The following is a 26,761-nucleotide window of genomic DNA, read 5'->3' on the forward strand; positions in this document are numbered from 1 at the left end:
AGGCTCAGGGAGGGGCGGGGCCATCTGCTGTGAGTGGTTGGGGTGAGAGAAGGAAAACAGGATTAAGACATGCTGTGGAAGAGAGACAGAGATTAATAACAAGTATGATTTAATGCAGAGAGGTCTATTAACACATAGTGAGTGAGAAAGGTGACTGAAAAGGAAAAACTCAATGCATCATGGGAATCCCCCGGCAGCCTACGTCTATTGCAGCATAACTAAGGGAGGATTCAGGGTCACCTGATCCAGCCCTAACTATATGCTTTAGCAAAAAGGAAAGTTTTAAGCCTAATCTTAAAAGTAGAGATAGTGTCTGTCTCCCGAATCCAAACTGGGAGCTGGTTCCACAGAAGAGGGGCCTGAAAACTGAAGGCTCTCCCTCCCATTCTACTTTTAAATACTCTAGGAGTTAGTGGCAGTTGTGAGTATGTGCACATGCTTTACTAAAGTGGAAAAAGGCACAGTTCTTGCAAAGTGGGATTCATGTGAAAATATCAGGATGGTACTGTTGAGTTTATTGACTTGTAAACAATGTAAAATTTTAGTTTCAGCACTACGGACAGCTCTGGGGGTTACAGTATACTTAATGTGACCACATAGTCAGCTAACATACAGGTACAACACTCCAACACACATATATGCTAATAAGTGCAAAGTAGCACCTAAGTGCCAAAAAACTGGAACAAACTTCTGGAGCAGTCCCCCACACAACTGATTATATCATTTGTCAGCAAATGCCATTAAAATGTTCCAAAAGACACAAATGTAAATGAGAGGTTCAGTTCAGTGACGCCAGCAAGCAGACACAGAAGAGCTCTGTGCCTCTAATTCCAGCATCCATGTTATAAAAGAGCAAACTGTCGGTGATGGCCAAAACAGTTTGTATACCAGATGGTAAACATGCTTTTAAATGCAGTAAACTGTGTATTTTAAAATGGGAGTCTATGGAGATGCACTCACTTTTGGAGGAAGCCTTAAGTGGCCATTAAAGGAATGATGAGCATTTGTATGGAATGATTCATTCTTTCCACCTTATGAATGTAAGTCCCGCTGTTCTCTTTATTGGCACAGTTGCCCAACTTCGTCTGTCTTGTGGTATTGGACAAAAGGGGTAACAAGGTGTAACGCATTATAAATTAGAGGCTTATGGTAATCAGATTAATCAGTAGTCAGATTACTTTCTATTCATTGTAATGCTATACTTTTGCTTTAGTCAGTTTTTTATTTACACTTTCCAATAAACACTGATAAAAAACATTTTTATTTGCAATACAAAAGTGGAAAAAAAGTCTGACACATTTTATGCGTTTGCCTCCAACTATTTGGTTCACAGCTGAAATAGCTGTATCCAGGAGCATGCCAGGGTCAGCTAGTGTGAGCGCAGAGAGAGGACAGCGTTCAATTTTTGGAAGCTACTGAAAGCCATCAATCTGGTGGAAATTAACTTGTTGTTGGTTATGTGGTTGAGAAAACGGCACAACTCTCTATGCAGTGAGTGACATACAAAATCATACTGTTATGTGATCATACAACCAACACGTGTGTGCTATTTTTGTTAATAAACTCATATTAAACCAGTAGGTCACATTGTGACATAACAGAGTACTTTGTAATGGCAGAAACACTGTAATTTAAGATTTAAAGAGTAACATAACAGTATGCAAAGATTTCATCAAAGCTTTATTTACAGAAAACAGCTGACTGATGATGCTGGGAACAAGGCAAGAACTTTGAGACAGAGCATACACGGTTGAAAGCAAAACAGTGAATTCATTTCATACTTCAGTCTATCAGTATTATTGAAATATTATTGTATGTGCTTTTATATGTGCCAGTGTAAGCATTTAAAGTTAAATTATCTACACAGCAAATGGAATTTTATACTTTATATAAATCTTGCAAGATGTCAAACTTCAAACTATCTCTCAGTTTACCATCCAGGAAACAAAGAGCTATGAGGCTGATGAGAGCTGACTTAGTGCAGTGGAACAAAAAAGTGAAAGCATCTCCACATTATTCTGGGATTTATTTTGTGTTGGCAGATATACTCACTGCCCTTCCCTGAGCCTGGTTCTGCCTGAGGTTCCCTCCCGTTCAAAATGAGTTTTTCCTTCCCTCTGTCGCCAAAGTGCTTGCTCAAGGGGATTATATGATTGTTGGGGTTTCAACCTTACAATGTTAAGCACCTCGCAGTATCTGTTGTGATTGGGCATTATATGAATTGAACTGAACAAAGCACAAGGGACAACTGAGACATTATATACATACCAGGTAATTAGGGAGATGGGAAACACCAGGGAAGACAGCTGCAACAAATCAGGATAAACAAGACACAGGAAGTCAAACTCAGTGTAAAGCACACAAGACATGAGACTATCAAAATAAAAAAGGAACTAAAACACGCGCACACACACAGACCCAAGGACAAAAATGGAGATATCAAAGGCAAAAGCAGACAATCAGGGAGGCAGAACACAGTGAGACAAGGTAATGAAGTTGCCAGTGAGTGTGAGAAGACAAAATAGAAACATCCATCCGCTTATCCTTTTTTTCAGGGTCACAGGGGGCGCTGGAACCTATCCCAGCTGTGAGGGTGAGAGGCAGGGTACACCCTGGAAAGGTCGCCAGTCTGTCGCAGGGCTAACACAGAGAGACAGAAACCATTTGCGCTCACATTCATTCCTGCATTCACACCTATGGGCAATTTGGATTAATCAGTTAACCTATCCCCGCAAACTGCATGTCTTTGGACGATGGGAGGAAGCTGGAGTACCCAGAGGGAACCCACGCAAACACGGGGAGAACATGCAAACTCCACACAGAAAGACCCCGGCCTGATGGTGGAATTGAACGCGGGACCTTCTTGCTGTGCGGCAACAGTGCTAACCACCGTGCCAACCACCGTGCCACCATGCTGCCAAATAGACACATAAACCTCCTATTTCCATTGTTCTCACAATAACCTGTAATTAATATCTTAGCCTGAGGTTGACACAACATTCACTTTGACTCGTGGCAGCAGGTACCATCCTGGTAATGAAATTTTTAGAAGGGGAGCCATGGGAAGTCAGATGACCCACAGAGTGAGAGAGAAACAGATGAGGGGAAAGAGTGCGATAAAACAAAGGTCAGGGACCAATAGTGAAATAATGTTAGGAACAAAGGGAGCTTTGGCACGTAGCAGATTATTTCTTTTGCATTCTGAATGATGGCGAGTCATACTGTGAGGAAAAAATAAATGCAAAGGACACTAGGATCTACTGTATTGCTAGCTGTTCTGCAGTAAGGCTGCCTTGAACTGAGCATTTCCACAACTGCCTATGCTGATGTTATGCAGATGTATGCATATGGTACTCACCGTTATATTGATAGTAAACAAAACAAAAAGCCAGATTTATTTATTTTTAATCTGATACAAACTGTCTAGACACAGTACTAAAAACCAAAAATATCACTGTAATGGCAAAGCGGGTGAAAGGTTAAAGCATTTATTCAGTTACTCTTGAATATTTGTCACACAATCTCTCTCTCTCTCTCTCTCTCTCTTTCTCTGTATGTATTTAAGTGTTTTGTTACAGGGAGCAGTAATTTCCTGGAGTCTTGTCAACAGATTCACCAATTTGTTGTGACTGCTCTGGCCTGTCTAAACAACTGCTAAACTAAAAGGGCATCAACCAGGAATGTGTGCTTTAAATGTACTCTAAAAAGTAGGAAATAGGAAAAACTGCAACTCTGTGTGCAACTGCAAGGAAGCCTAACGCCTTAGAAATACTGACTTGGGTACCTTCTGTGCTAGCTTAGCTGTTTCACCATGTTTCATATTTCATATTTATTTCAGTCTGTGCACACAGTTCAAAAGCTATTCTTTACCATACAGTCATTAACGTGGCATTTGGCAAGAGTAAATAGTGCTATTCTGTGCATATGAATTACTACTAAATGACAAATTGTGACTATCCATAGATGACCAATTTCAAAACCAAATATTCAAGATAACATAACCATCTCAAAATAACATTTAAAAAACACGGCGTCTGTGATATATTAGAAGGAATATCCTTTCTATGTCGTCCATCTATAGTTCTACTCTTGTAGTTTAAACAGCAGGCTTATTAGTTTTCATCTTCCACTTTACAACCCAGTTATTGTCTGCCACCCCTTTAAATGGAAATGCAATCAATACACACTCTCCTCAATACTGTGTTGCTCTCATTCTGTTGCTCATTCTGTACAACTTTCTCATGCTTGATCTCGTCAGATCTTACAACTGAGTACAAACTGTGTCTGCTACCTTGACATTGTCTGCGTTTTTGACACTGATTCAGTCTGATGAAAGTCAGGTGAGTCTCATAGATCCTGAGAACACCAGATGATGTAAAATATATTTAAATATATTTTACATCATTAAATATATTTTCACCTACTGATCAGAAGGTTAGTGGTTCGATCCCTGGCTCCTCCAGTCTGCATGTCAAGGGTGAGAATGTGTGTGGCTGTAGTTAAGAAGCACTCAGTTTAGAGAAAGTGTGTGAATGTGGCATGTTGTATAGAGCACATTCAGTGTCTGAACAGAGTTTCGTCATGTTACTTTTGCACTATCATGTTACATGGCTTGATTAACCCTGGAGAAACCATGGGGTCAAATTTGACCCCATGGTTTCCCTAGTAAACCAATGGGGTCGGCTCTGACCCCATGGGTTCTCCAGGGTTATGGTACACATTAGGCTGACATCTGGGGCCAGAGCTGAACACACTGCTGGCACAGGGCCAAATTTATTAATTTGTTGTTTTAGTGAAAAATCCAATTTAAATAGAAATCTCTCATTTAAGAGAAAATTGGGAGGCCAGATTACAGCTCGTTCATCATTGGTGAAATAAATGGACTGGTATTTATTTTGCACTACTATAATTCTCGTTCACACTCATACTCACACTTCACATGATGCATCAAGGGCAACTAAGGGTGCACTACCTCGCCCAAGGATATTTCAGCATGCAGACCGGAGGAGTCAGGGTGCAATCCACTGACCTTTTGATAGGTAGACAACCTGCTCTGCCACCTGAACCACAGCGGCTTCTGATTTCCACTTAGAGCTGATTTCATACATATACTCTGTGTTGTGAAAAACAGGTCAGGTTAAAACCATTTTCTACATAACACACAACACATTAAAATATCAAAATATTATCAAAACACTGTTCTTAAATTAGACAGCGCCTCCATACAGTGTCGCAAGAGGTAGGAGGCAGGACACAGAAAAACCACTTGCAAGCTGTGAATCACATTGCTGCAAATCAGTGCATGCAGACATGAGATGGACTTTTTATAGTGGTAGCAGTATATCAATGAATAATGACAAAAAATATGAAAGAATTGGATAGGTACCTTTATACACAGTTTGTGTACATTTTTTCAAAAACGTTCAAATCACTGTTACTGTTACTTAAAGGTTTAAAGAAGAATTAAAAAGTTCAGCACTCATCTTGATTAGGTACGGCCCACGAGGGTATTTGTAGTGTTGTTTTCCAGGCAAACACACATATCTTGATTAAGAGGGAGTTTTTGTCACCACCCTTCTTAATTCCTATGATTCTGTTTTAAAAGTATGTAATGATGATCGTTGATCTGTTTTCCTCATCGAAGTAGCATTTTGTATTTTAGATACGCAAGCTCAGACTTGAACCATCATCTGTTTGCATTTGTTCAGTCTATTGTTTTATAATTGTCCATTCATTTACATGACTCAATTGAAATCTTGAAAAAAGACTATTGTACATTCACAATGAACTTTGCAGAAATTAAATTAGCTTCTTTTTTAACTAAAAGAAAAATCTACTGGATGTTTACTTTAGAAATGAGAATGTCGAAATGTCAATGAAAACTCAATTTTAAAGACTACCAATGACATGATGGACATTTCTTTCCCGCTGTCTGCCTCCCGTACTGCTCAGTGTAAGCTGTATCCTGATGGAACCTGTCTGCACTGGCTGGCATTAAAATCTCATCATCTGCTAAACACAAAGACTGGTAGGAAAGGTCAAGAGACAGAGGGTGGTGGGAAGCTGGCATCACTCAATCAATCACTCAGACACACATACACACACATTCAAGAACACACACTAGTGCACACTAGAAGTAACATACATGGCGGAATACACATAGATGTTGCATATGTGCATGCACACAAACCTACCCAGCTTTTGGTATGGTGCTTACATGTATTTAAAGACACTGTTAAAGTCAGACGATGTAAATGAATGCATAGCTCATATGCACACATGCATAGAAAAGTATAAACCCATACAGTATAAATGAGCAAACATACTGCAAACATGCTCCTTTCTTACATAAATACAGACTCATACAGAGAAACATGCACACACACACACACACACACACACACACACACACACACACACACACACAAAGCTCTAGGGATTACTTCTGGCAGCCCTGAATGCAAACTCAGATGTCTTGCTGTGACTCTATGGATATTTTATAGGACTCCTGCGCAAATTGTAATGAATCTTTCATGAGGTTACATCGCATTGTGTGTTTATGTGTGGTTGGGCTGTGTGGGCCCACACGAATGTGTCGTGCACAACCAGAAGATTATAAAGTCGTGGTTAAGAGAAATGAGATCCACTTAAACAGGGCAAGAACCATTACCTTACTTCACCTCACATACCTAATTTTAAAAAAGATTAAATTCCAGCATTGAACTAAATATGCTATGCCTGTTGTTATTGTCTGTGTCATGTTGTCAGTTTTTTTATGCATTGTTATGTGACAATGAGAGCTAAGAAACATCTGGAGCCCAGTATCATATATGTGTACAAAAAAAAGTCAAAAAAGCTGATTATGATTTAAAAATGTAATAAAAGAATCTTCATATCTGCCTATAATGTGGGTTCAGCAGGGGTAATATTAGGTGAAAGAGATCCTGAATAATTATTTCACTTTCACTTTATTTCTAAAGCACTTTAGTGCTGTACAGAAATAAAAAATAGAAAAATGATAGAACAAGAATAAAAGAATATATCAGTAGAGGTACATACAAAGGGCAAGAAGAAATCGAAAGCATTACATAATCCTTTCAAATAATTAAGCGCTTCACTGTGTTACACTCCAATAAAGTGAATGACAGTGTTTGTCTTTGCTGAAATAAATTACTAGTGATGAAACAGTGAACGATATATGATAGGTAATTTGTCAAATCGTTCATGCAGCGTTAACAGTAAAAAATAATAATAATAATTAGGAAGGAATAAATAGCAAAAAGCTCTTACAATATGAGATTGAGTTGATTATGTGTAATTTTTTTATATTTTGATCATAACTTCTCTCTTTGAGATAACGAAGAGTATACCTCTTAAGATATTCCAGATGGAACCATCCAAGAAAGAAAAAGCTGTTAAAGTGCTTGTGACCTATAGACATGCAACAATAAACCATGATTTGGAGTCACTAATGGGCAATGTTTTATTTTTTACAGCATGCAAGCCCCCAAAAACCGTGGTAACCACAGCAATGAGTAGGAGCCTCATTATGACCACTGCACCACACAGAGGATTTAGCAGCAGGCTGTTATTATAGACCACAGGTGAAGTGGTGGGGGGAGTGGGTGTTTGACATGGGGGTGTGGTGTTAAGGGCCAGTGCCTACTGTCGGGTTGTACTGTGCTGTAGTATTGTGTGTATTCTTTTTATGATGTGGCGCCATCTCATGGTTAAAACCTGTAATGATGACAGCATGATATAGTGTTGGTGTTTTTTCACAAATAGGTTGGGTAGAAAAAAAAAATTTCTGTCTTAACATGTTAGAAAGCTCTCCTCTATCATCTTTTATTGCTCGCATGTAGTTGATACTCTAACCAGACCTCTGCGTTCCATGCAGCCCAGATCGGGTGTTTGAGAAAGCTGATAGCCAGATGTTGTCTGTCACCACAAAAGCCAAGAAAACAGTTTCACGTGCCTCTGAAAGGCAGCCAATGGAGACTTGTGGAAAAACAGCAGCTAAGCAAGAATTATCTGGCAGCGATAACATTTGGACCTAAATCAGTCAGAATATTACATGGATCAACAGGGATGGGAGCAAGGGCAGAAACCTCGCAGCTGAAATAGTTTAAACTTGGAACCACACAGTAAGATATCTTAAAGGAAGATGTCTTAAAAGCTTATCATTAATATGTCTGCATGATAAGTGGCATTGATTTAAAGTTTTCCAGAGCAGCACTTACATCAGGAAATGTTAATGACATATAATTATAGCGTAATTTTAACAATTGAGGGTAAAGAAAATTGAAGCCAATACAGAAGTGAGGCTGGCTACAAAAGTGAGTTAATCCCCAAAACTCCCAATTTACAGCTAATTAGCTTATAGCTAATTTCCATCCTTCGTATTCATCTGGAGTGATTTTTTATTTTATTTTAAATAACTCACCTGTTTAGGTAGATCTCAACACAGACACCTGTAGCCACTAACTGTGTGCCTCACATTTGCTAATCTCAAACGTGTTTGTGGTGCAAATGAGTTTTACAGCATTTTTCATGGAGTTATCTGGCAACCAGTGACCCCTGTTGTACATCCATCTACGTGCATAGCCCTCGCTTTTGGTGATTTCAGTTACTCAAGTATTTTATTTTTTGTTACTAATTGGCAGCGATCTGTGTGTTCCATCTATAAAAGCATCTTGGTAACAAAGCTCATTGGCTGATAACTTAACACTCCGCCTTCTCGTCCTAATACGGTCATGAGGATAAGATGGCCATGATGCTAAAATGTGATGTAATGGTGGCTACTTCTATTTTCTGTACAGAATCTGATTTTTTTTTTTTTTAAGTTGTAATGCATGAAAGAGTTCAAAGTTTTGTTTTTAACCTAACTTTCCTTCATTTCTTCAGAATGTGGGCAAGGAGCTTGTCTTTATATTTATCATCACCAAAAGACTGCTACAGCCTAGAAATGATCCAAAGCATGACCTACATGGTGCCTGATGATAGACTAACAGCCTGTGTGGGGTGCACCTTTCCTTTTTGCTCAGTGGCACCTGTGACACATTCCAGCTTCCCTGTGACTATAAAATGGACAAGCAGTTAAGAGGATAGATGGATGGGTGGATGGCCTATGTGACAGCTGTATCTTTTTCTCCTTCTTCATCTTTCAGCTGCATCTTTAAAGGGTCACAGTATCATCTGCCTACATCTGGTTGGATTTATTTATTTATGATTTGCATATTTGATTTGACAAAGATTGTACACCCGATCCCCTTCCTGCAGCAAACCTCCCCTTTTATTGGAGGCTGGGCAAAGTAGGAGTACACAGGAATGTGGCCCCTCAGTGGCTGCCTTTGCATGACAATGGATAAGCCTTGTAATTCTGGACCCCTGTAGCGACCAGATCTCCAATCGTTGGCAGATTGTAAAAGGTATGTCATGTGCAGTGTGCAACCAAGCATGGCACAGGGTCAGGGGTTCAAGCTATGCTAAAACAAAGCAGTTCTATGAGACTGGAGGTGATGGTGCTAGTTGGCTCGTGTTTTATCACCACAAGATATCCCTGTAACACAAAACACATTTGTTATTTTGACATATTTTCACATATCTTTGTTTGAGAGCTAAAAATGTTACCAATGTTAAAACCCCGGTTGTTTCCTAGCAGCAAGAAGATCCTGAGTTTGATTCCAGCAACTGGCCGGGTACTTTCTGTGTGGAGTTGTTGGGGGATGTTCTCCCCATGTTTGTGTTGGTCCTCTCCAGGTACTCCGACTTCCTCCCACAGTTCAAAGACATGCAGTTAATTGGTAAATCAAATTTTTCCATAGGTGTGAATGGTCGTTTGTCTCTATGTGTTAGACTGGCGAGCTGTCCGGGGTGTACCTGCCTCTCCTCTTATGGTAGCTGGCATTATCTCCAGCCCCCCTGACAACAATAAGTAGATGGAAATTAAAAGACAACTTTGTAATTATTGTTTTGTATCAGTATATTCAAATAAAGCCTGTAAATCCTGCCTGTAAAATACAATTTGTGTGTTTATGAATGAGTTTAGTATAAATGGCGGTTGTCCTCATACTTCAGAAATATTTACAGACAGGTTATAGAGCACTGATTTGGTTAATATATCCAACTGGTAACTTTATTGGGTCATGGTTTGCTCTGTGGGAGAACTGAGGACGTGTCAGTGGGCCATCTGGAGAGTATTACAATGGAAAAAATGTTGGATTGACCAATGGGGTATAAACTGTCGGGGTTATTTCTAGCGCTCACTGTCTCTCTTTCTCCCCCTCCTCTGTTGGATGGTTCTCTCATACCTTAAATGCACAAAAAACAGAGTGTAGAAGGGTGGGCGAGAGAGGTAGACGGAGCAACTAGAAGAGAGAGAGACTGGGAGGGACCGTGGGTGAGGTTCACTTGGATCCAAAACCCAGTGTAGCAACAACTTATTAGAGAAACAAGGCAGAACGTTCTGGAGCAACAACTTTTCCTGAATAAAGCAGAAGAAGAAGAATTCAGTCACTTACGGAATCTGGGATTGCTTTTAACACAGAAAAACTGTTGTATGCTCTCACTTTGGAGAACTTTTACTGAGCTCTGTGCTTCAGGAGTGCTCCGGAAATACAGGAAGTGGTCTCATTAATACTGACAAGTTTTTCAGAAACAAAAAGACTAAAGTTTCCCTGCAGCTGCAGAGGCAGTGAAACTTGGGCTGACTACTCTGGCCAGACTTATTGAGTTTTAGTCATGTCGGGCATGCTTCCCCTCTTTCTCGTATCTTTGTGTCTGATCGTGGGCTCAGTCCAGAGCCAAAGCTCGTCTCAGGATGCCTTTATAATCCAGTACCTGGAGAGGAGACTGGCTCAGATGGAGGTAAGCTGATGTTGGTTCTTCTGTTTCACGTCAACTACATGTATGTGCATCTGGCACGAGGTCAGAGACACAAAGAGCATAGACTCAGCCCCCACTTATTAACTGCTGTTTGTAGTGTTACTCACTTTGCTTTGACATTTTGCTGAATGGTGCAGTTCAGTTCAGAAAATTTCCTCTTTACTGCATAATCTGATCATCTAGAGTTGTGGAAATCTAAATGAGGCAACAAAAAATATCAGTCAGTATGTTTTTCCAATCTATAGAAATACAACATGTCTCATTATGGTGGGTTTACTACATTTTGAAGGACTTTCAGGTACTAGCTTAGTCTGTTATCAAAATCCAGAAGTTTTGCAGAACTGGAGCAAATAGAGAAAAGACTGATCAGTGAACTTGTGCAGTTAAAGAGTGTTTGGCTGGAGGCTGTCAAGATACAAATTATGCCAGTTCCATCATTCTTACTGTTTATGCAGCGTGGGATTACAGAACAGCTGGAGCCAGCCCCAGCTGTCATAGAGCGAGAGGGAGAGAATACCCTGTACAAGTAAAAGAAAGAGAAGAAGAAAGAAAGAAAAAAGTAGGGAGGGGAACAGAAACACAACTAAATCAACATATGATGTAAGCCCCAGACATGAACACTAACACTTAACAAAATGTCAGACAAGTGAGCACAGGAGAACCAAGACATAAACACAGAGGCTAGACACAGGCAACATTAAGGGCAACTGAAAACTACTAATAGAAATCAAGACATGAGCCAAAAGGCAGGGCTGCAAAACTGAAACTCATCTCTGGAATAACTATAAAGCAAAAACTGAACTCAAACACAAAATGATGTCACGATAAAGTTTCCAGTTTATTAGCAAAGAAAAACCAAACCAGGAATCCAGAAATCCAACAAACACAAAACTTGCTCTGACAAAAAACGGGGGTGAACTGTGCAATCTGTGGAGGAGAGAGAGTGTAAGCGAGTGGTAGTGAATGAATCCCAAAGCAGGCAGTCAAAGTCTTCAGCCTTACTTTTGCTGTGATATTTCCATAACCAGGAAGGAAGAGTCCATACTACAATCCAGGGCACTGGGGAGTTTGGCAGAGAGTGGGCAGGTGGTAGCGGTTAGGAGGGCGCGGTTTTCTGGTTCCGAAAAGCGTTTGGAAATCACCAGGAAAGAAGGCTGGAGATCAAGGACCGTTTGAGTTGAGTTCAGCTGACGGCTGGTGGGCACCGAAGAGGTGAAGACAATCTGGCGATGATCTGCTGCACACGGCGCTCTGAAATACTGCCCGCTACATGAAGAGCAGCAGATCAGGTGTGAAGGAAACCATCCAACTCCCAGACCCTTCCAAAAAAAAAACTATTTCCACACAAAACAAAAATAAACAGGAATGCCCTGATCATGACTTAAAACAGTGAAACCAAGAATATGAAACTGGGATCAAGACAATAAAGTGTTTCTATAGATATTCCTCATTTGGTTTTTTGATGGCAGTGGTGGTGAATCCTGTCTAACACTATGTTTTCCAAACAAGGTTGAGATCTGGTGACTGTGTAGGCAATAGCAGAGAATTCACACCATTTTGATTTTCATTAAACCTTCAGTAAGCCTCCATGCCCTGAGGCTGAGGTCACTGTCATGCTTAAACAGACCACTATGATGTGGTCCACTGTGTTTCATCTTAATAGAGGTGAATGCTAAGAAAAACTTTGTGACACCTTCCATTAAGGGAACAAGTGATCATCAAACTAGATCCCATCACAGTGGGAGGCTACAGTTCAGTTTTTACCTCTGAGCCGTAAAAGGGCCGATGGGGTATTGTCACCCTGCCTGGCAGACGGCCGGGTGGGTGGGTGACATGAACAGTGAGAGGTCAACTTTTCTTGTGAATGCAATAACTTAAAAACAAAGCAATGCATCAAGTGCTATTAATGTACAGAATGAGTGGAGCAAGACTTTGTGGTATTGTTCCTGACCAAGTAAAATTTACGTGAACCTTTTTAGGTTCCATCAGTTCTCAAACTAAATATTCTCATTTTAACTCCTTTTCTCATGAAACCAGGAACGCCTGAATCAGTGTGAGCAGAGCACCACAAGCGTCACCCAAAGAACCTTTGACCTTTCCAGTGAAATCAGAGGTTATCTGTCTACACTCAGTGTTCTCAGGTAACATATGTGAAAGATCTCCTTTACAAAGTTTCTCTCAGTACACACTATTTAAATGAAAAATGAATGAAACAATGACAAATTTCCAAGAGACTGAATGAAATACATGAAATAAGCACTGTTTTGCTGTACAGATCAGAGGTGAAGAGCCAGATGGACGGCATGTCTGTACGTGTAGACCGGATGGAGAGAGAGCTGGAATATTTGGAAAACAAAATTCCCAGTCAGTCTGAAATTGAGATGGAGGAGGCACTGCTGGAACAGCAGATAAAAGCGGCAGAACTCGACCTACTGAAAAGGAAAGCCAAGATCAAAGTGCAAAATGGTGCTTAAATAAGACGAGATATTTAAAGGTCCACATAACATAAGTTTGGAAAATAGAAAGAAACAACAAAATGTTCATTCCTGCTTCTGTGCTTTTTCCAGACTGCAGCACTGGTCTGAGTCAAATCAAGTCTCTCAAGATTGTGAAGAAGGCAGGAGACACCTATGGTTCCTGGTTCAAGGACCCCTCGGAAGGATCAGCCAAGGTCTCTTCTTTTTTTATAGATGATGAAATAACTGGTTGTTTGCAGCAGAGGTAAAGCTGTCTTTCCTTCTGAGCTGCACTCTTCTGTTTATCTTTCTCTCACTGTCGCTCTGTTAATGGACACTCACTGATCTGTTCTCTGAATAATCAAAATGAATCATGCTTTTTGGACTATTTTGTCCTATGTGATTGGATCAGCTGTTATCAGATGACCACCTGTGATGGAAATGGCTGGCTTAAGGTGATAAAACCACATACAATTATTACCAACTGAGCAGCTTCCCTCCATTCAGCAAAACATTTTAACATCTTTGAGCTCAGCTTCAGATCATTTGGTTTTATAATGCATAATTTTACTCCCTTGGCTCTCACTTTCCTTTCAAGTTTGACACTAGCTGTTGTAACATTTGTCACTTTGTATCTGAAGAGCCAGATATTTCCTGATAGGAGTTAGTGACAAAAAATATGGTTCAGCAGGGTAAGAAAATTGACCTCTGTTTTTCAGGGAGCCAGAAAAACAGCTCCCAAAGATGCTAATTTTTCGGTATTTCTGTTAAATATGTATGTTTTCTTTGCTTGCAGTGAGTGAGCAAGTGACTAAATAATAGTTCACAACTTTAATAATTACAAAGCTACATTTAGCCAGTGCTTTAGGAATTCCTCCTGGGACTGAACCAGGAATCTTTGGCTTGTTAGGCAAATGTGTAAACTATGGAGCTCCTAATAATTAATAATTCCACCCAGATGTAAATGGGTGGGTGTATTGTAGCTATATAAGATTGGCCAACAGAATAAAACCACCTGCCCAATATTCTGGAGCTGAACTTAAAAGCTGAGGCCAGACTGCAGTTTATTGTTTGGCCAATTGAGGCTTGTTCCAAAAGTGAGACAATTCCCATGGACTGCTGTGTTAAAGTGGCAAAATTTAGTGCTTTAAATGAACATGTTTACAGCTGCATGATCAGGTGTGTTAACAGACTGTCCAAGAAGTCTTTTCAAACTTTATAAGTGAGTAAAATTCTATGATTTTATTTAAATGTTAGTTAGAATAAAACAGTGTCTGCGGCTGTTCACACATGCACCCTGCAGATGTACATTACTAACCACACTTACTAGATTTAGGTAATAAACAAACTTTTCTGTGCAAAAGTAGTTTTTCTGGCTCTAAACACTTAAGATGATGCCAACCAAAATGCTAAAAGCTTTTTAAAACAGCCTTTTTATACAGTTTATTGTAAAGAATAGAATATAAAGCTGAGCTGCAAAATCTCAGCTTGTCCCAATGTGAAATCTTTCAGATTTATCTGCTCAGCGGAATTCGTAACGACACCATGCTTGAGTACGTTTCCCTGCAAAGCTTCACAGAGAGGACTTCATCTCCAGCAAAGGTGGTGCAGCTGCCTTTCCACTGGCAAGGATCGGGTCATGTGGTCTACAATGGATTCCTCTACTACCACAAAGCAGATACAACAAACCAAATAGTGAAGGTTTGTAAGTGATTTAGCAAACATGAATGTGACGTTGTTCATGTGTACTTCACATCAAGGCATTCTTGTGTTGATTTGCACTCTGTGTACAAAAGGGGTTGATTAAAGTTGTTCATGTCGCTTGGCAACAGTTCCTGGATACAATTGCAGTTTACCAGTTTGAGACTTCATAACAGGGAGCTTAGTCACTGAGGAGTCGGTCTTGTTTTCTTTCCTTCACTTCTGTGTCAACTGAGGTCAGTGAGCAGAGAAAACAGTTTTGTTCCAGTAGAGCTAAAGACTTTTGTCAGGATACTTTAGGGGGATTTGAAGAATTTCCAGTATTTTATTCCATTAATCACAAATATAATACATGTCTGTGAGGAATGTCATATTTGCCTCAGTTGTACTTAATATCACTTTCTTAATAGTAAATAGTAAGCAATGTGGTGTCCCTCTCATTGCCATGCAAGTGATTCTGACCTACTCTAGCTGACATGGGAGCATTGCTAACACAGCTAATTTGTGTAAGGTCGCTCATGTGTGCACTGGTTTTCTTTCTTTTTCTTCTTACAGAAGCCTTCTTTAAGTAGTACATAAAGTAACCACATTTTGATAGTACTTGGCTTGTCTGGGATTTTTAAAGCCTTTGGTTTGTACAAGCCAAGTACTAGTCACCAAAATTAAATAGAGTCTACATTAATATTCAATTCATTTTATTATTATTTATATACCACCAAATCACAACAACAATCGCCTCAAAAATGCTACTCTGAAATGAATCTTTTGTAAGCTTGTTAGCATGCTAACGTTAACTTTTATCTTAGTCCAGTTTCAACATGCAGTACCCTCCAACTCTGTGCTAATAAAGTGACTAAAATAGCACACCACTGTTCACATACTTTCAGTAGTTACTCAATCTAATTATGTGGTTAGATAAAGTGACTTAAACAAAAGGCCCTCTATGCTATAATGATGTCCATTCATATCAATTAAATTCCTAAAGGTAGACCTGCTGAATGGCACAGTGGTGGACAGCATGCTTCTTCCAGGAGCTGGTCATATGCCTGTTTACAGTCTGAACCCTAACACTTACCTGGACATGGCTGTTGATGAACTTGGCCTCTGGGTCATCCATGCAGATGCTGAGTATGGAGGAAACCTGGTCATCACCAAACTGGAAATAGGTAAAGTACTACTCCTGCTACACATACACAGTTCTGTGAAAAAGGTTTTGAGTCTATATATATATATATATATATATATATATATATATATATATATATATATATATATATATATATATATATATATATATATATATATATATATATATATATATATATATATATAATAAAACAAGCATCAGAGTGGTTTCTGATCCGTAGACTGTATTAAAAAAAAAACTTTTTTTATGGGCAACAGGAGGCGAAATGTACGGGAAAACAGGCATAACCTTATTTGCTCTTTAAAAACTTATGCGTTTATGCTCTCAGGTCATTCAACAAGTCAGAAAGGAGGACTATACAGATCTAAAGGTCTTTCAAAGTTTTTCTGTACATGGGCTGCTTGTTCACTCATTCTAGTTCTTGCTCCTAACAGTTTTCAAAGGAGTGCTTTATTTATTTATTTGGACAAGTGGAGGTCAAAAGAACACGAAAGGCTAAAAAAACAACAGCTATTGCAAGTGATTACTAAAAAAATTGGAAAAAATTCTGGTAAAGACCTGATACAGGACCTGAGAAATGCATTTGGCCCTGCAACTGACCCATTTACTGTGCAGTTTATCATTACCATAAATGGTCTCATCAAAGCATAAAAGTATAGCACGGTTTTGATTCCCCATGCAATAATATCTGTAAAGCATCTGAAAGGAACTGGCTTCATTTTTCAGCATGACAATGATCCCAAACATACTGCTAATGTAGTAAAAGCATACCTGGATAGAACAACACACAATGCAACACTATCAGTCATGGATTGGCCTTCCCAGAGCCCAGAAACATTATTTAAGCAGTATGGGATAATCTTGAGAGAGAACATAACAAAAGGCAGCCAACATCAAATGTCCTTCAAGATGCCTGGAGAACTATTCCCCTAGACTACTTAAAAAAATAGCAAGAAGGGTTCCCTAACATAGAGTTCAGGCTGTGTTGTGGTCACAGCAAATATTTGCTTTAAAACTATAAGAACTGCATAAACTCTATTTTTTCCTATATACTATGTAAATTTAATAAATGCACCTGTATTGCATATTTTTTGGGAAATGACTGGTGACTCAAAACTTTTGCCCAGAGCAGTAAATCCATCTTTTGTACCCTCTATGGTTTGATCTCGCCACTTACATAAAGCAAGAACATATATCCATTCAGTCCAGCTTTGTTTCTTTATATGTTAGGAACCTTGGCAGTAGAGTCTGTGTGGGACACACAGTGTAGAAGCCATGACGCTGAAGGAGCTTTCCTAATATGTGGCACCCTTTATGTGGTCTACAACACACGCTATGGAGGACGTTCCACCATACAGTGTCTCTATGACATCCATGACACCATTCACAGGTTGGCTTGTACACATGCACATGCATGCACAGTATACACCTGCATACATACATACAGTATCTACATGACAAACCACTTTCTTTTCCCTGTGCCATCCCGTTCCCTGTGCAGCAATGAGAGTCCTGTGATGTTCTTCCCGAAACGTTACACCAGCCATAGCAGCATCCACTATCACCCCGGAGACAAGCAGCTGTATGCCTGGGATGACGGCTACCAGACGATTTACAAAGTGGAGACACGCAAGAATGACCAAGTCATTGCAGACTAATATTACAACAGTGTTAATATACTGATGTTTGTTGAGGACATAGCTGCTTCGCATTGTAATGTACTGGGTACCCCTTAAGTGTAATTATTCAACATTCCCAAGAAAAATTGCTCTACTGGTGTTGTTGCTGTTGAAAGATGTGGTAACCAAAGAAATGTTTTAAAATGTTTAATTTTAATGTGTAGTTCAAGGAAAGATGTATTTTAACCTAAAACAGGGTTGTTTTCTGTCTTGGTTTACCAAAATATAAGATTTACACTTTATGATTTTTGTGATCAAAAAACCTCACCATAACGATGTTATCACTATATTTAGAGAAAAGTTTTATGAGGCAAAAAAGCAGAAATTCAAATAGAAAGTTTGCATTTAAACTCAAAACTGCCATTAACTGTGCCAACATATATAATGCATGCTATTTTTATGCGAATTTCTGACACTATAGTGATATGCTGATATCAACTAGGCACCCCAGTGTTAAAATATGACAAGAAGCAGTTCCAGAACAAGTTTTAGTGTGTGATGAGTGGGGTGTGAGAATGTGTTGGTTAATTCTGCATCCTGTATTAAAATCTCTATTATCACTTGAAAATCATGCAAAAAAAAAAAAAAAAAAAAAAAAAGCACGTCTAGGAAAGCTAATCATAGGGTATTTTATAATCTGCTGTTGTTTAGTGCTCCTTTGCTGGCAATGGATGCTGCCTTTATCACTGTGAAGGGTTATAGAAATGAATTCCATGTCTAACTGAAGCCTTTTTAAGCATTGTACTTTATACTTTGTAGCAACACAATAAAAAGCATTTACATGTCAGGGTTTTCAGTATGTTTTTCAGAATGATGAATTCCATCTTAAAAACTGTTTGAAATATGTAACGTAGAATATGTCTCTGTCAGCTGAATAGCTGAGTTCTCCCAAAAATGTTGGCATTATTTCATTGCTGAAGTTGGTCAACAGTCTACCCAGTTGTTAAAATCTTCCAATCCCTCATGTATAAGTTGCTAATATAGTAGTATTGTAAAGCTTATTTATTGCACTTGAACACAGTAGAATTACACAAAAAAAACCCTACTTAAATCAGTATTGAAGACAATGAGGAGTGAAGATTCGCGGAGGCAGAGCAAGGAAAGGACAACCAAATGTCAACATTGTATATTCTGCAAACAGTAACAAAATAGTGCTGGAAACTCTCATTTCATTTACACTACACATTCTCATCGACATCAAACATTATGCCAAAAAGCAGATTCAGTTCATGTAAGTGTTGAGATGAATGATGAAACGTGTCTCCCACTGAAAACGCATCGTCCAGCTGAAGAGAATCAGCTTTCTGGGATTTCCTTGCATTTATGATTGAGCATGCATCAAGACATCAAAGAATAATGTTCTCAGTTTACGCAGAACCAGAGTGCATGCTGCATTCATTCTCTGCACATTTGCATCTTCTTGTAGAATGCTCTTAAAATCAGAATCTTAAGAGGATTTACTTTTACATTATCCAGTTCTCCTCAAAGTACAGCAGGCATTCAGTAAGACTAGACTAAAACTTCAATACGACACATAAATTGTGGAATCTGCTTTTTACAGATTGTGTTGCCATAATCTGCAACAAACGTTATTTATTAGTTTGATATAGATGAAGGTTCTATTTTGAACTGTTTGTGACTTTTAGTGTGAGTGCGCTGAGATGGTTGGAAATGCATGTGAATCAGATGTAAATAGTGCGACAGCGCCCTCTCTTGGTTATGACCGGTTATACGTTTACCTTCGTTGTGTCCCCTTTGCATTAAAGTCTCAGAGTGGATTACTTCATTTCCCTTGTTTTAAACGTGATAGAAAATGGTGATGTAAAAGATAGTAATAATTAACTGTGACAGAATAAATATATTTCATTTATTTGCAAAAAGTCAAAGTCAAAATACTGATAATAAACCACCATTTTCAAGAAGTTTCAAGAACTTTGCTCTTTCTTTTTTTGCTTTCCCCATTAATTATCACATGGCCTAACAGGTGTACTCGGGGACCCTTAAGGGCCTGACCCCAGGGTGGAGAACTGTGAAAATCAGCTCCATGCTGACCAGATACATTCGAATACTGCGTTTGCTTCAGTGCATTAATATTGTTAAGTCACATTTCACTATATATATCAGGTCTTAAGCTTCTTTATCTTAGAAGAATTATATTGTTGTTTGATGTTTAGTCATATAGATTTAGAGCATTTTCGCATCACTCATTTCAAAGGTTCTGATTTACCCGCCCATTTTCGGTTGGAGATGACGTGGGGAAAGGGGGCGGTTCCAGAGCGGCCGGTTACTTTGACTGCAGCGGCAAGAAATCATTTGGACGGTGAATTTCACTTTTCCTTTTTGGGAACGGATGAAGTAGTGTTCGAAGGATTTTCTCATCACCATGAAGCGGAGAAGCAATACCAACGTCACCAGGAGGAGTTCAACAATTAAAAGGCGCAGTGAGAATTTGCGTTTTGATGAATTCGGCTTTGCTCTCACTAAAAAAAAGGACCAGAAACTTCATCACCGGTGTCACGATTACAGGTGCGGAACAGGTTCACGATACATTAGCTCCCGTTTAAGCAACTAGCCTGGCTTATTATGCTCCTCACCCGAGTCATTTACTCCTAAACGCCAGTTATTTCAGTATTCACTGTCTCAACTGTGTTCTTTAACTGTATGATTTTAATCTTGTTGTTAAAGTAAACTAATCACTTCAGTAAGTTATAGTCGTGGTAACATTAGCTGTCGGCTTTAAGAGTTTCTAACGATCTTGTTCTTAAAAGTGTAAACCTCGTTGTATTAATAAGGTTAAAGTCTTTTAAATTATTTATCGCCAACTGCATTGATCCATTTATTAAATAGAATCTAAGTTCAACAAGTTGCTGAAACAAACAAGAAAAGCTGAGTTAAGCGGAATATTTATAATGTTAGACAAAGCTACTCTGCTAAAAACTATTTCAGGTGTACCTTGCAGGCTTACATGTCCACACGTCATACACGTGAAATGATAATGAAAACGCAAAAATCTCTACTTGAATACTTCCTTCAGTGAGTATTGCATTACACTCTGACTAGCTGCAGTCATGGTTTGTCAGACACTGAGCACTTAAAGCCCAGAGTTTAGAATTACTGAAAATGACAGTATCTGTCTGATTGAAAAAGCTGATGAATCAGCCCAAGCTCACCATGTTGTGTTGTCTATCAGCTACCCCCAGCTGAGCTCAGTGAGGGTGAAAGAGCTGTGTGAGCTGCTCAGCTACTGGAATGGAGCCAGCTTTATCTGCAAGAGCCAAGTAAGACTTGTATAAACTACAAAAAGCACTGATGAAAATCTTGTGTTTTGCACATTTGGCAACCATTCGAACATGCTTGTTTTCTTCGCACTCTTGCTGTGTTTTCAGATTGAGCGATTTATCAAAATGGGTATCCCTCCAAGCCTGCGCGGCAGAGTATGGAAGTGCCTGCTTACCACTGATATTTTGAGAGATGCCAGTGACTTCAACTACCAGGTAATATACCATGTGACATCCAAAAGAATGACATTGCAAAGCTGCACACTTTAACACTGAATTGTCATCATAAAGTTGCCCACAACGGTGTACAACCGCTGTAAAAAAGTATTTCCATGTTTGCTTTGTTTGCTTTTTATTTACTGGTGGAACATTCTGGCTTCATGGAACATGTCTTAAACAAATATAATTTATATGGCATATTTTTATAGATTGAGCAAAAAGATGGAATTGCGCAATATTGAGGGGGGAAATATTTGTCAGACTGATATCAGGACTGCTGGCCATGTCACTGAGTTAACACTTTGTGGAAAGGTGCATTGTCACCCTAAAAATAACTTCATCTTCACCAAATATATTTTACAATAAGGAAAGGGAAAAGGTGTCCAAATTTTGAGCTTTGAGTTTAGTGTTGATGTCATGCTTGCCATCTCCTCTGGCTCTTTATCTGGCATCAACCCCTTGTCACATGAGTGGAGGAAAGTCCCTTTTTTCCTTCTCACAATCGGTGCAAAAGTACCAGACAAAAGTATGAGCATCATCTCTTGGCCAATATAGATTGATGATTCATCAGTGAGCATCGCTTTCAACTGCAGCCCAGGATTGTTTCTCTTTAGCTCACTGTAAGCTTATTTTCTTCTGTGTGCATGTGAGTGCTGGTTTTCGTTTCAGTTTCAGTTTTATAGCTCTTTGCTTTTTCAGCTGAGAGCTCTCTTGATGAACTTCCTTTAAATCACATGCAAACTACAGACTAGTTTACATATTTAGGTTTCTGCAAGTATTATTTGCAATGTGATTCCATAATTTTCTTTTTCATCTACTTGATGTAGAGAAGGACAAAACATGCTATTAATTAAAATAAGTGAATTTAATATGGTTTAGGTTTGTTTCGTGAAGCCAGAATGTTCAGCTCTTAAACAGAAATAGTTTTGAGACATATTTTTGATTTCTTTATTTGCTGCAAAGTAAAAAAGTTGAATAAACATCCTCCAAGAGTGGCGATTCCATATATTTTTTCAATCTATCCGTTTTGACCAGGAATTTTAAAAGAATTTGGCTACCATTTAACTTTAGTTGTGTCATTGAGCCATTGATTAGTCTTCCTTGGAAAAAAAATGCTGGCAATTTGCCAAAGAAAACAACAAAAACAACAACAAAAATCCCCTCATTTCAGATTTTAGATGTGTTGACTAAATATTAGGATGGTTTATACTTTTTATTTGAAAATAAATTACAAATACTCCCATGAGATCTGGGCACTTATTTCGTTTTTAGTCATTTTTGACATTTCTGCAACCTTGGAAAATGGATGAGAAATGTTTCTGCCCAACTGGACATGAATGAGAAATTCTTGTGTACCTTCACATTACGTGCAGTGTCACAGGTTTGAAACCCATGTGCTTTTCCAATGATATGTCAGATTCAGATTGTACTGATACTGCAGTGTGTCACTGCGGGAGCAGCTCCAAGTTTTCCACACAGTAGTTACTGTTTGAAAAACATTTTATGTGAAACAGTGGCAGCCTGGAAGTGCACAAAAAAGAATAATTTTGCAACTTCACTGTATGAATTCAAGTGAAACAAAAATATGTGAACAGCTCGTGAGATGAAGTTGCAAAGAAGGGGATAAGTTCTACATCTGCTGAATCAAACCCAATTTGGCAATTAAGTAATGTTAACTAGCCAACATTAGTAGCTGTGTTATTTCCTGTAACACTAAGCAGTAGGACTGCATCGTACAATAACTTGGCTAACGATAATGTTAGCTAAGCACAGGCCTAGAGACCTGCAGCCTGTAGTTGCTGAATCTCACTTAATTAACCAAAAATAACTGAGAAGGGGGGGGGGGAGAGAGAAAATATCTCTCCCCTTCTCCCTTCTTTACTTGCAACATAATACCAAATAAGAAAAATGTATTTGTTAATTACCTCTCTGGTCGATTCACTAGTGGTGTTTGAAAAAAGTCTGTAAAACATAGTTTTGCAATATTTTGCATGGTGATATTGTATCGATACAGATACACCAAATATCAGTGTTTTATTAAATAATTTAAAGTACTCTGAGAATAATACAAACAAGAGAGCTTATCTCTTGCACCACCATCCTGAAATAGTATTAGTTACACAAACTTGCATTAAATTGATTCAACGAGGGGGGGGGAAAAGCATCCAACACTGAACATACTTAGTTTGACATACCTACCTTCTATGTCAGAGAGTGCTAAAAGCTCAGTCAAACAAGTAAAATAGGTCAGCAAGGTCCTTGCATCTACACAAAAATAAATAAATCTGTGGCTGCCAAGTAGAGTTGGATGTCTCGAGACCATTTTACATGGTCTTGGTGTTGTCTTGGTCTCGGATCCCTCGGTCTTGTCTTGGTCTTGCTGTCTCAGTTCAACATAGTGGTCGGGAGATTTGGAGTCAACAGTATCCATGACACACAACGTAATGTTTTATAATGTGTCATGCGCAAAAGCACCAGCTCTAAGAGCCGTGCTTAGAGTGCTTTGTAGTGAATCAGAAGAGTCGACTCCCCTTGAGCGAGAGCCGGCTCCTCACTTAATTTCCTTTCGCGGCTCAGCTATGCTCCAAGCCCTCCATAATGTGGCCAATCACATGCGAGGATATAGGATAATATCATCATGTGAAAAACAGAGAGGGTGAGAGACGCGACAGTCAAGTGGAGCGTGTGTCTGTCCCCTCAGTGAGTGAGTGAGACATTAGACAGCAGTGAGGAGGGCTGTGCGAGTGTATCGCAAAAACACATAAATATGCCTGACACCCGTAAACGAAGCAGCATCTGGCTGCAGTTTAAAGACTTTTTTTGTCTCGGTCTCAGTCTTGGTCTCATCTCGACTTTGTCTTGGTCTTGGTCTTGATACTCTCTGGTCTTGGTGTTGTCTTGGTTTAGGCGGTCTTGACTACAAGTCTACTGCCTAGTCATTTTTGGGGGGAATTTTTTTGTAACTTTCATTGATCCATTTTCTTCGGCTTATCCAGTTCAGGGTTGCTGGAGCCTACCCCAGCTGTCGTATGCTGAGAGTCGGGGTGCACACTTGACAGGTAGCCAGTCTGTTGCATGGTTACCACACAGCAACAGACAACATTTGGCCAATTTAGAATTGCAAATTAGAATTAGAGAGATTGTCAAAGGTTTGCAAATAATTGCTCTTTAATTTATATATTCAGACAGATTGCCAGCATGTTGCCATCAGTCTGAATGACTCGAGTCAACTGGCTGCCAGCTGGTTTTATTCTGATTATATTCCTATATAACCGGAAGGTTGCTTAGTGCAAATTCAGTAGTTAGATGTGAATTTCATTTATTAAAGTCAATAAAGAAGAACATAAAGACCCTGCTGTATCCACTGAAATGCAATTTCATGGATTAACAATATACATAAGATAACAACTGAACTTTTTTAAAATGTTTGAGCCAATACGCTCTTTACCTAACACCCTGTTTTTTAATACCCTAACCCAGCTGCTCTGTAGAGCCTCAATGCGTTCAAATGCCACAGTTTCATTGAAGTTTTATTCATCCATGTTACTCTGCATGCATTTAGCGTCTTTCTCCTTCAACCATTAATGTTATTGATGGATTTCTAGCCAGAGTATATGTTGTATTCTTTTCAACAGACATGTTTGTCTGAGGTGCGATGACCTTTGGTCGACCTGGGAGTCAGTGAATACGGCATCTTGTCTGCAATCACTACACTGAGCGACACTCAGAACAACCTGGGCTTAAACCGTCAACAGTCCACCAGCCCTTCAAAGCCCCGCTACTCTGTCGATGACATCACACTCTTCAGACAAATCGCCCTGGACCTTCGTGAGTTCAGACACTCACTTTACATAGTGTTTCTGTATGTTGCACCATGTGTAGCTGAAACAAATAAAAGTAATGCACTTCATTTGAAATGGTCCATGCCAACAGAGCGTTCCTTCCCTACTCATCGGTCCTTGATGGGAGAAAGTCCCGAGGCCATCGAGGGTCAAGCGAAACTCTTCAGGGTCCTAATCGCCTGCGCCAAATACAACCCAAAGGTTGGATACACCCAAGGTAATGGGACGAATGACTGAACTGTTTGTGCATGTTTTCACTTCCCTGCATTTTAACTGGATATACTATAGTGGTACCCTTTCCTTTTGTCTGCCTGTGCTACACAGCAAATAATATCAATAAATTAGAAACATTTTATTGGTCTTATGCTACATATTGTGGGAGATTTAAACCTAACACTGTGCTCCCTCATCAGTCAGCACACTTTTTTTGAAAGCTGCTTCAGTTATTCTATAGATACCTGCAGTACATCATGTGACCACTTGATGGAGGTAGATGACCTTTTAATACAGAGCAGAGTTGACGCTGGTCAAGTTGTTTTTAAAAATAGCTCGGTAATAATATCTTTTCCTGTATTAATTGCACATTTCTGTCATGATGCACTTTAGAATAATTTAGTCTTAAAACCTAAAGATCTGCAGAAATAACTACATAAGCTTTTATACCTGCTTTTTTGTTTTGGAATTCTGAAACATCATCACCTTTTCTCTGTCTTCCCAATTTTCTTCTTAAATATATAACATCATGGTTAGAATGGCATTTTAATTTTGTCTCTGTAAGAATACTGCTTAGTGTAAAACTGTAGAGAACATTTGTTATTTTGTAAATCTTATATAACCGAAAGCTGATCCCAGTTATCTGCACCAAATAGACAATACTCATAATTACATTTTGTATCTTGTTTGGGAAATGTTTATTAGAAAACAATGTTGTTTGATGGCCCTTTATGAACAATGGTTTCTAGTGATCTTCTGCATGACATTATATATTCTAGAAGTCCTATTTTGAATGTCTTTTAAAATTTATGGGTGGGAGAAAAATTTATTTATGGCCAGTTTCATTGTCGGTGTTGGTGTGCTTGACAATGTCATTGTGCAGCAAGAAAACAATTAACTGATGTCAGACTAATCATCCAGTCAAAGCAAGTCAAACCTGAGGATAGACACAGCATGTGTCTGAAATTTTTCAGTTATATGCTATGTATAACATTATTTACATGATGTCTGATGAGAAAGAAAGAAAGCAGCAACATTCTTTCTTTGCCTGTGCAGAATGTGGTGACACACACCCGTGATTAGCTGGATCTTGAGCACCCCTATAAACACGTGTATATTTTTCTTGACAAACCATATTAATGCTACCTTTTACCCTGTGCTTCATCCAGGAAAAAATGTGTGTGCATTTTACAGGGATGTCCTACATAGCAGCAGTGCTGCTGATGGAGTTGGGGGAGGAGGAGGCCTTTTGGGCTCTGGTGGCTTTGTTGGATAAACCCAAATATCTGGGTGAAATGTTTGACCTTAGTCTCACCAAGTAAGAAAACTTCAGTTCTTATTG

General features: G+C 39.1%; 2 protein-coding genes across 2 annotated transcripts in view; both read left to right on the forward strand.

The window, feature by feature from the left end:
* The first annotated feature begins 10,410 nt into the window (after positions 1–10,410).
* olfml1 (olfactomedin-like 1) lies at positions 10,411–18,044 on the forward strand. The gene is made up of 8 exons (XM_085358708.1): positions 10,411–10,866; positions 12,922–13,025; positions 13,160–13,350; positions 13,452–13,555; positions 14,853–15,041; positions 16,027–16,207; positions 17,419–17,578; positions 17,690–18,044. The coding sequence occupies exons 1-8, from the start codon at positions 10,741–10,743 to the stop codon at positions 17,844–17,846; spliced, it is 1,212 nt and encodes a 403-aa protein (XP_085214834.1). The 5' UTR covers positions 10,411–10,740; the 3' UTR covers positions 17,847–18,044.
* Positions 18,045–20,250: 2,206 nt separating this feature from the next.
* Positions 20,251–26,761, forward strand: part of LOC146629558 (uncharacterized) — a 60,751-nt gene continuing 54,240 nt past the window's right edge. Inside the window, 6 exon segments of the mRNA XM_085358709.1 lie at positions 20,251–20,393; positions 21,058–21,145; positions 21,254–21,361; positions 25,000–25,192; positions 25,298–25,423; positions 26,614–26,737. Of these exon segments, the coding sequence (XP_085214835.1) occupies positions 20,251–20,393; positions 21,058–21,145; positions 21,254–21,361; positions 25,000–25,192; positions 25,298–25,423; positions 26,614–26,737 (782 nt within the window).

This window comes from Diplotaxodon limnothrissa, linkage group LG7, assembly GCF_057381915.1.
Source record: "Diplotaxodon limnothrissa isolate DT_005_m linkage group LG7, D_limnothrissa_male_GT1.1, whole genome shotgun sequence".
Classification (NCBI taxonomy): domain Eukaryota; kingdom Metazoa; phylum Chordata; class Actinopteri; order Cichliformes; family Cichlidae; genus Diplotaxodon; species Diplotaxodon limnothrissa.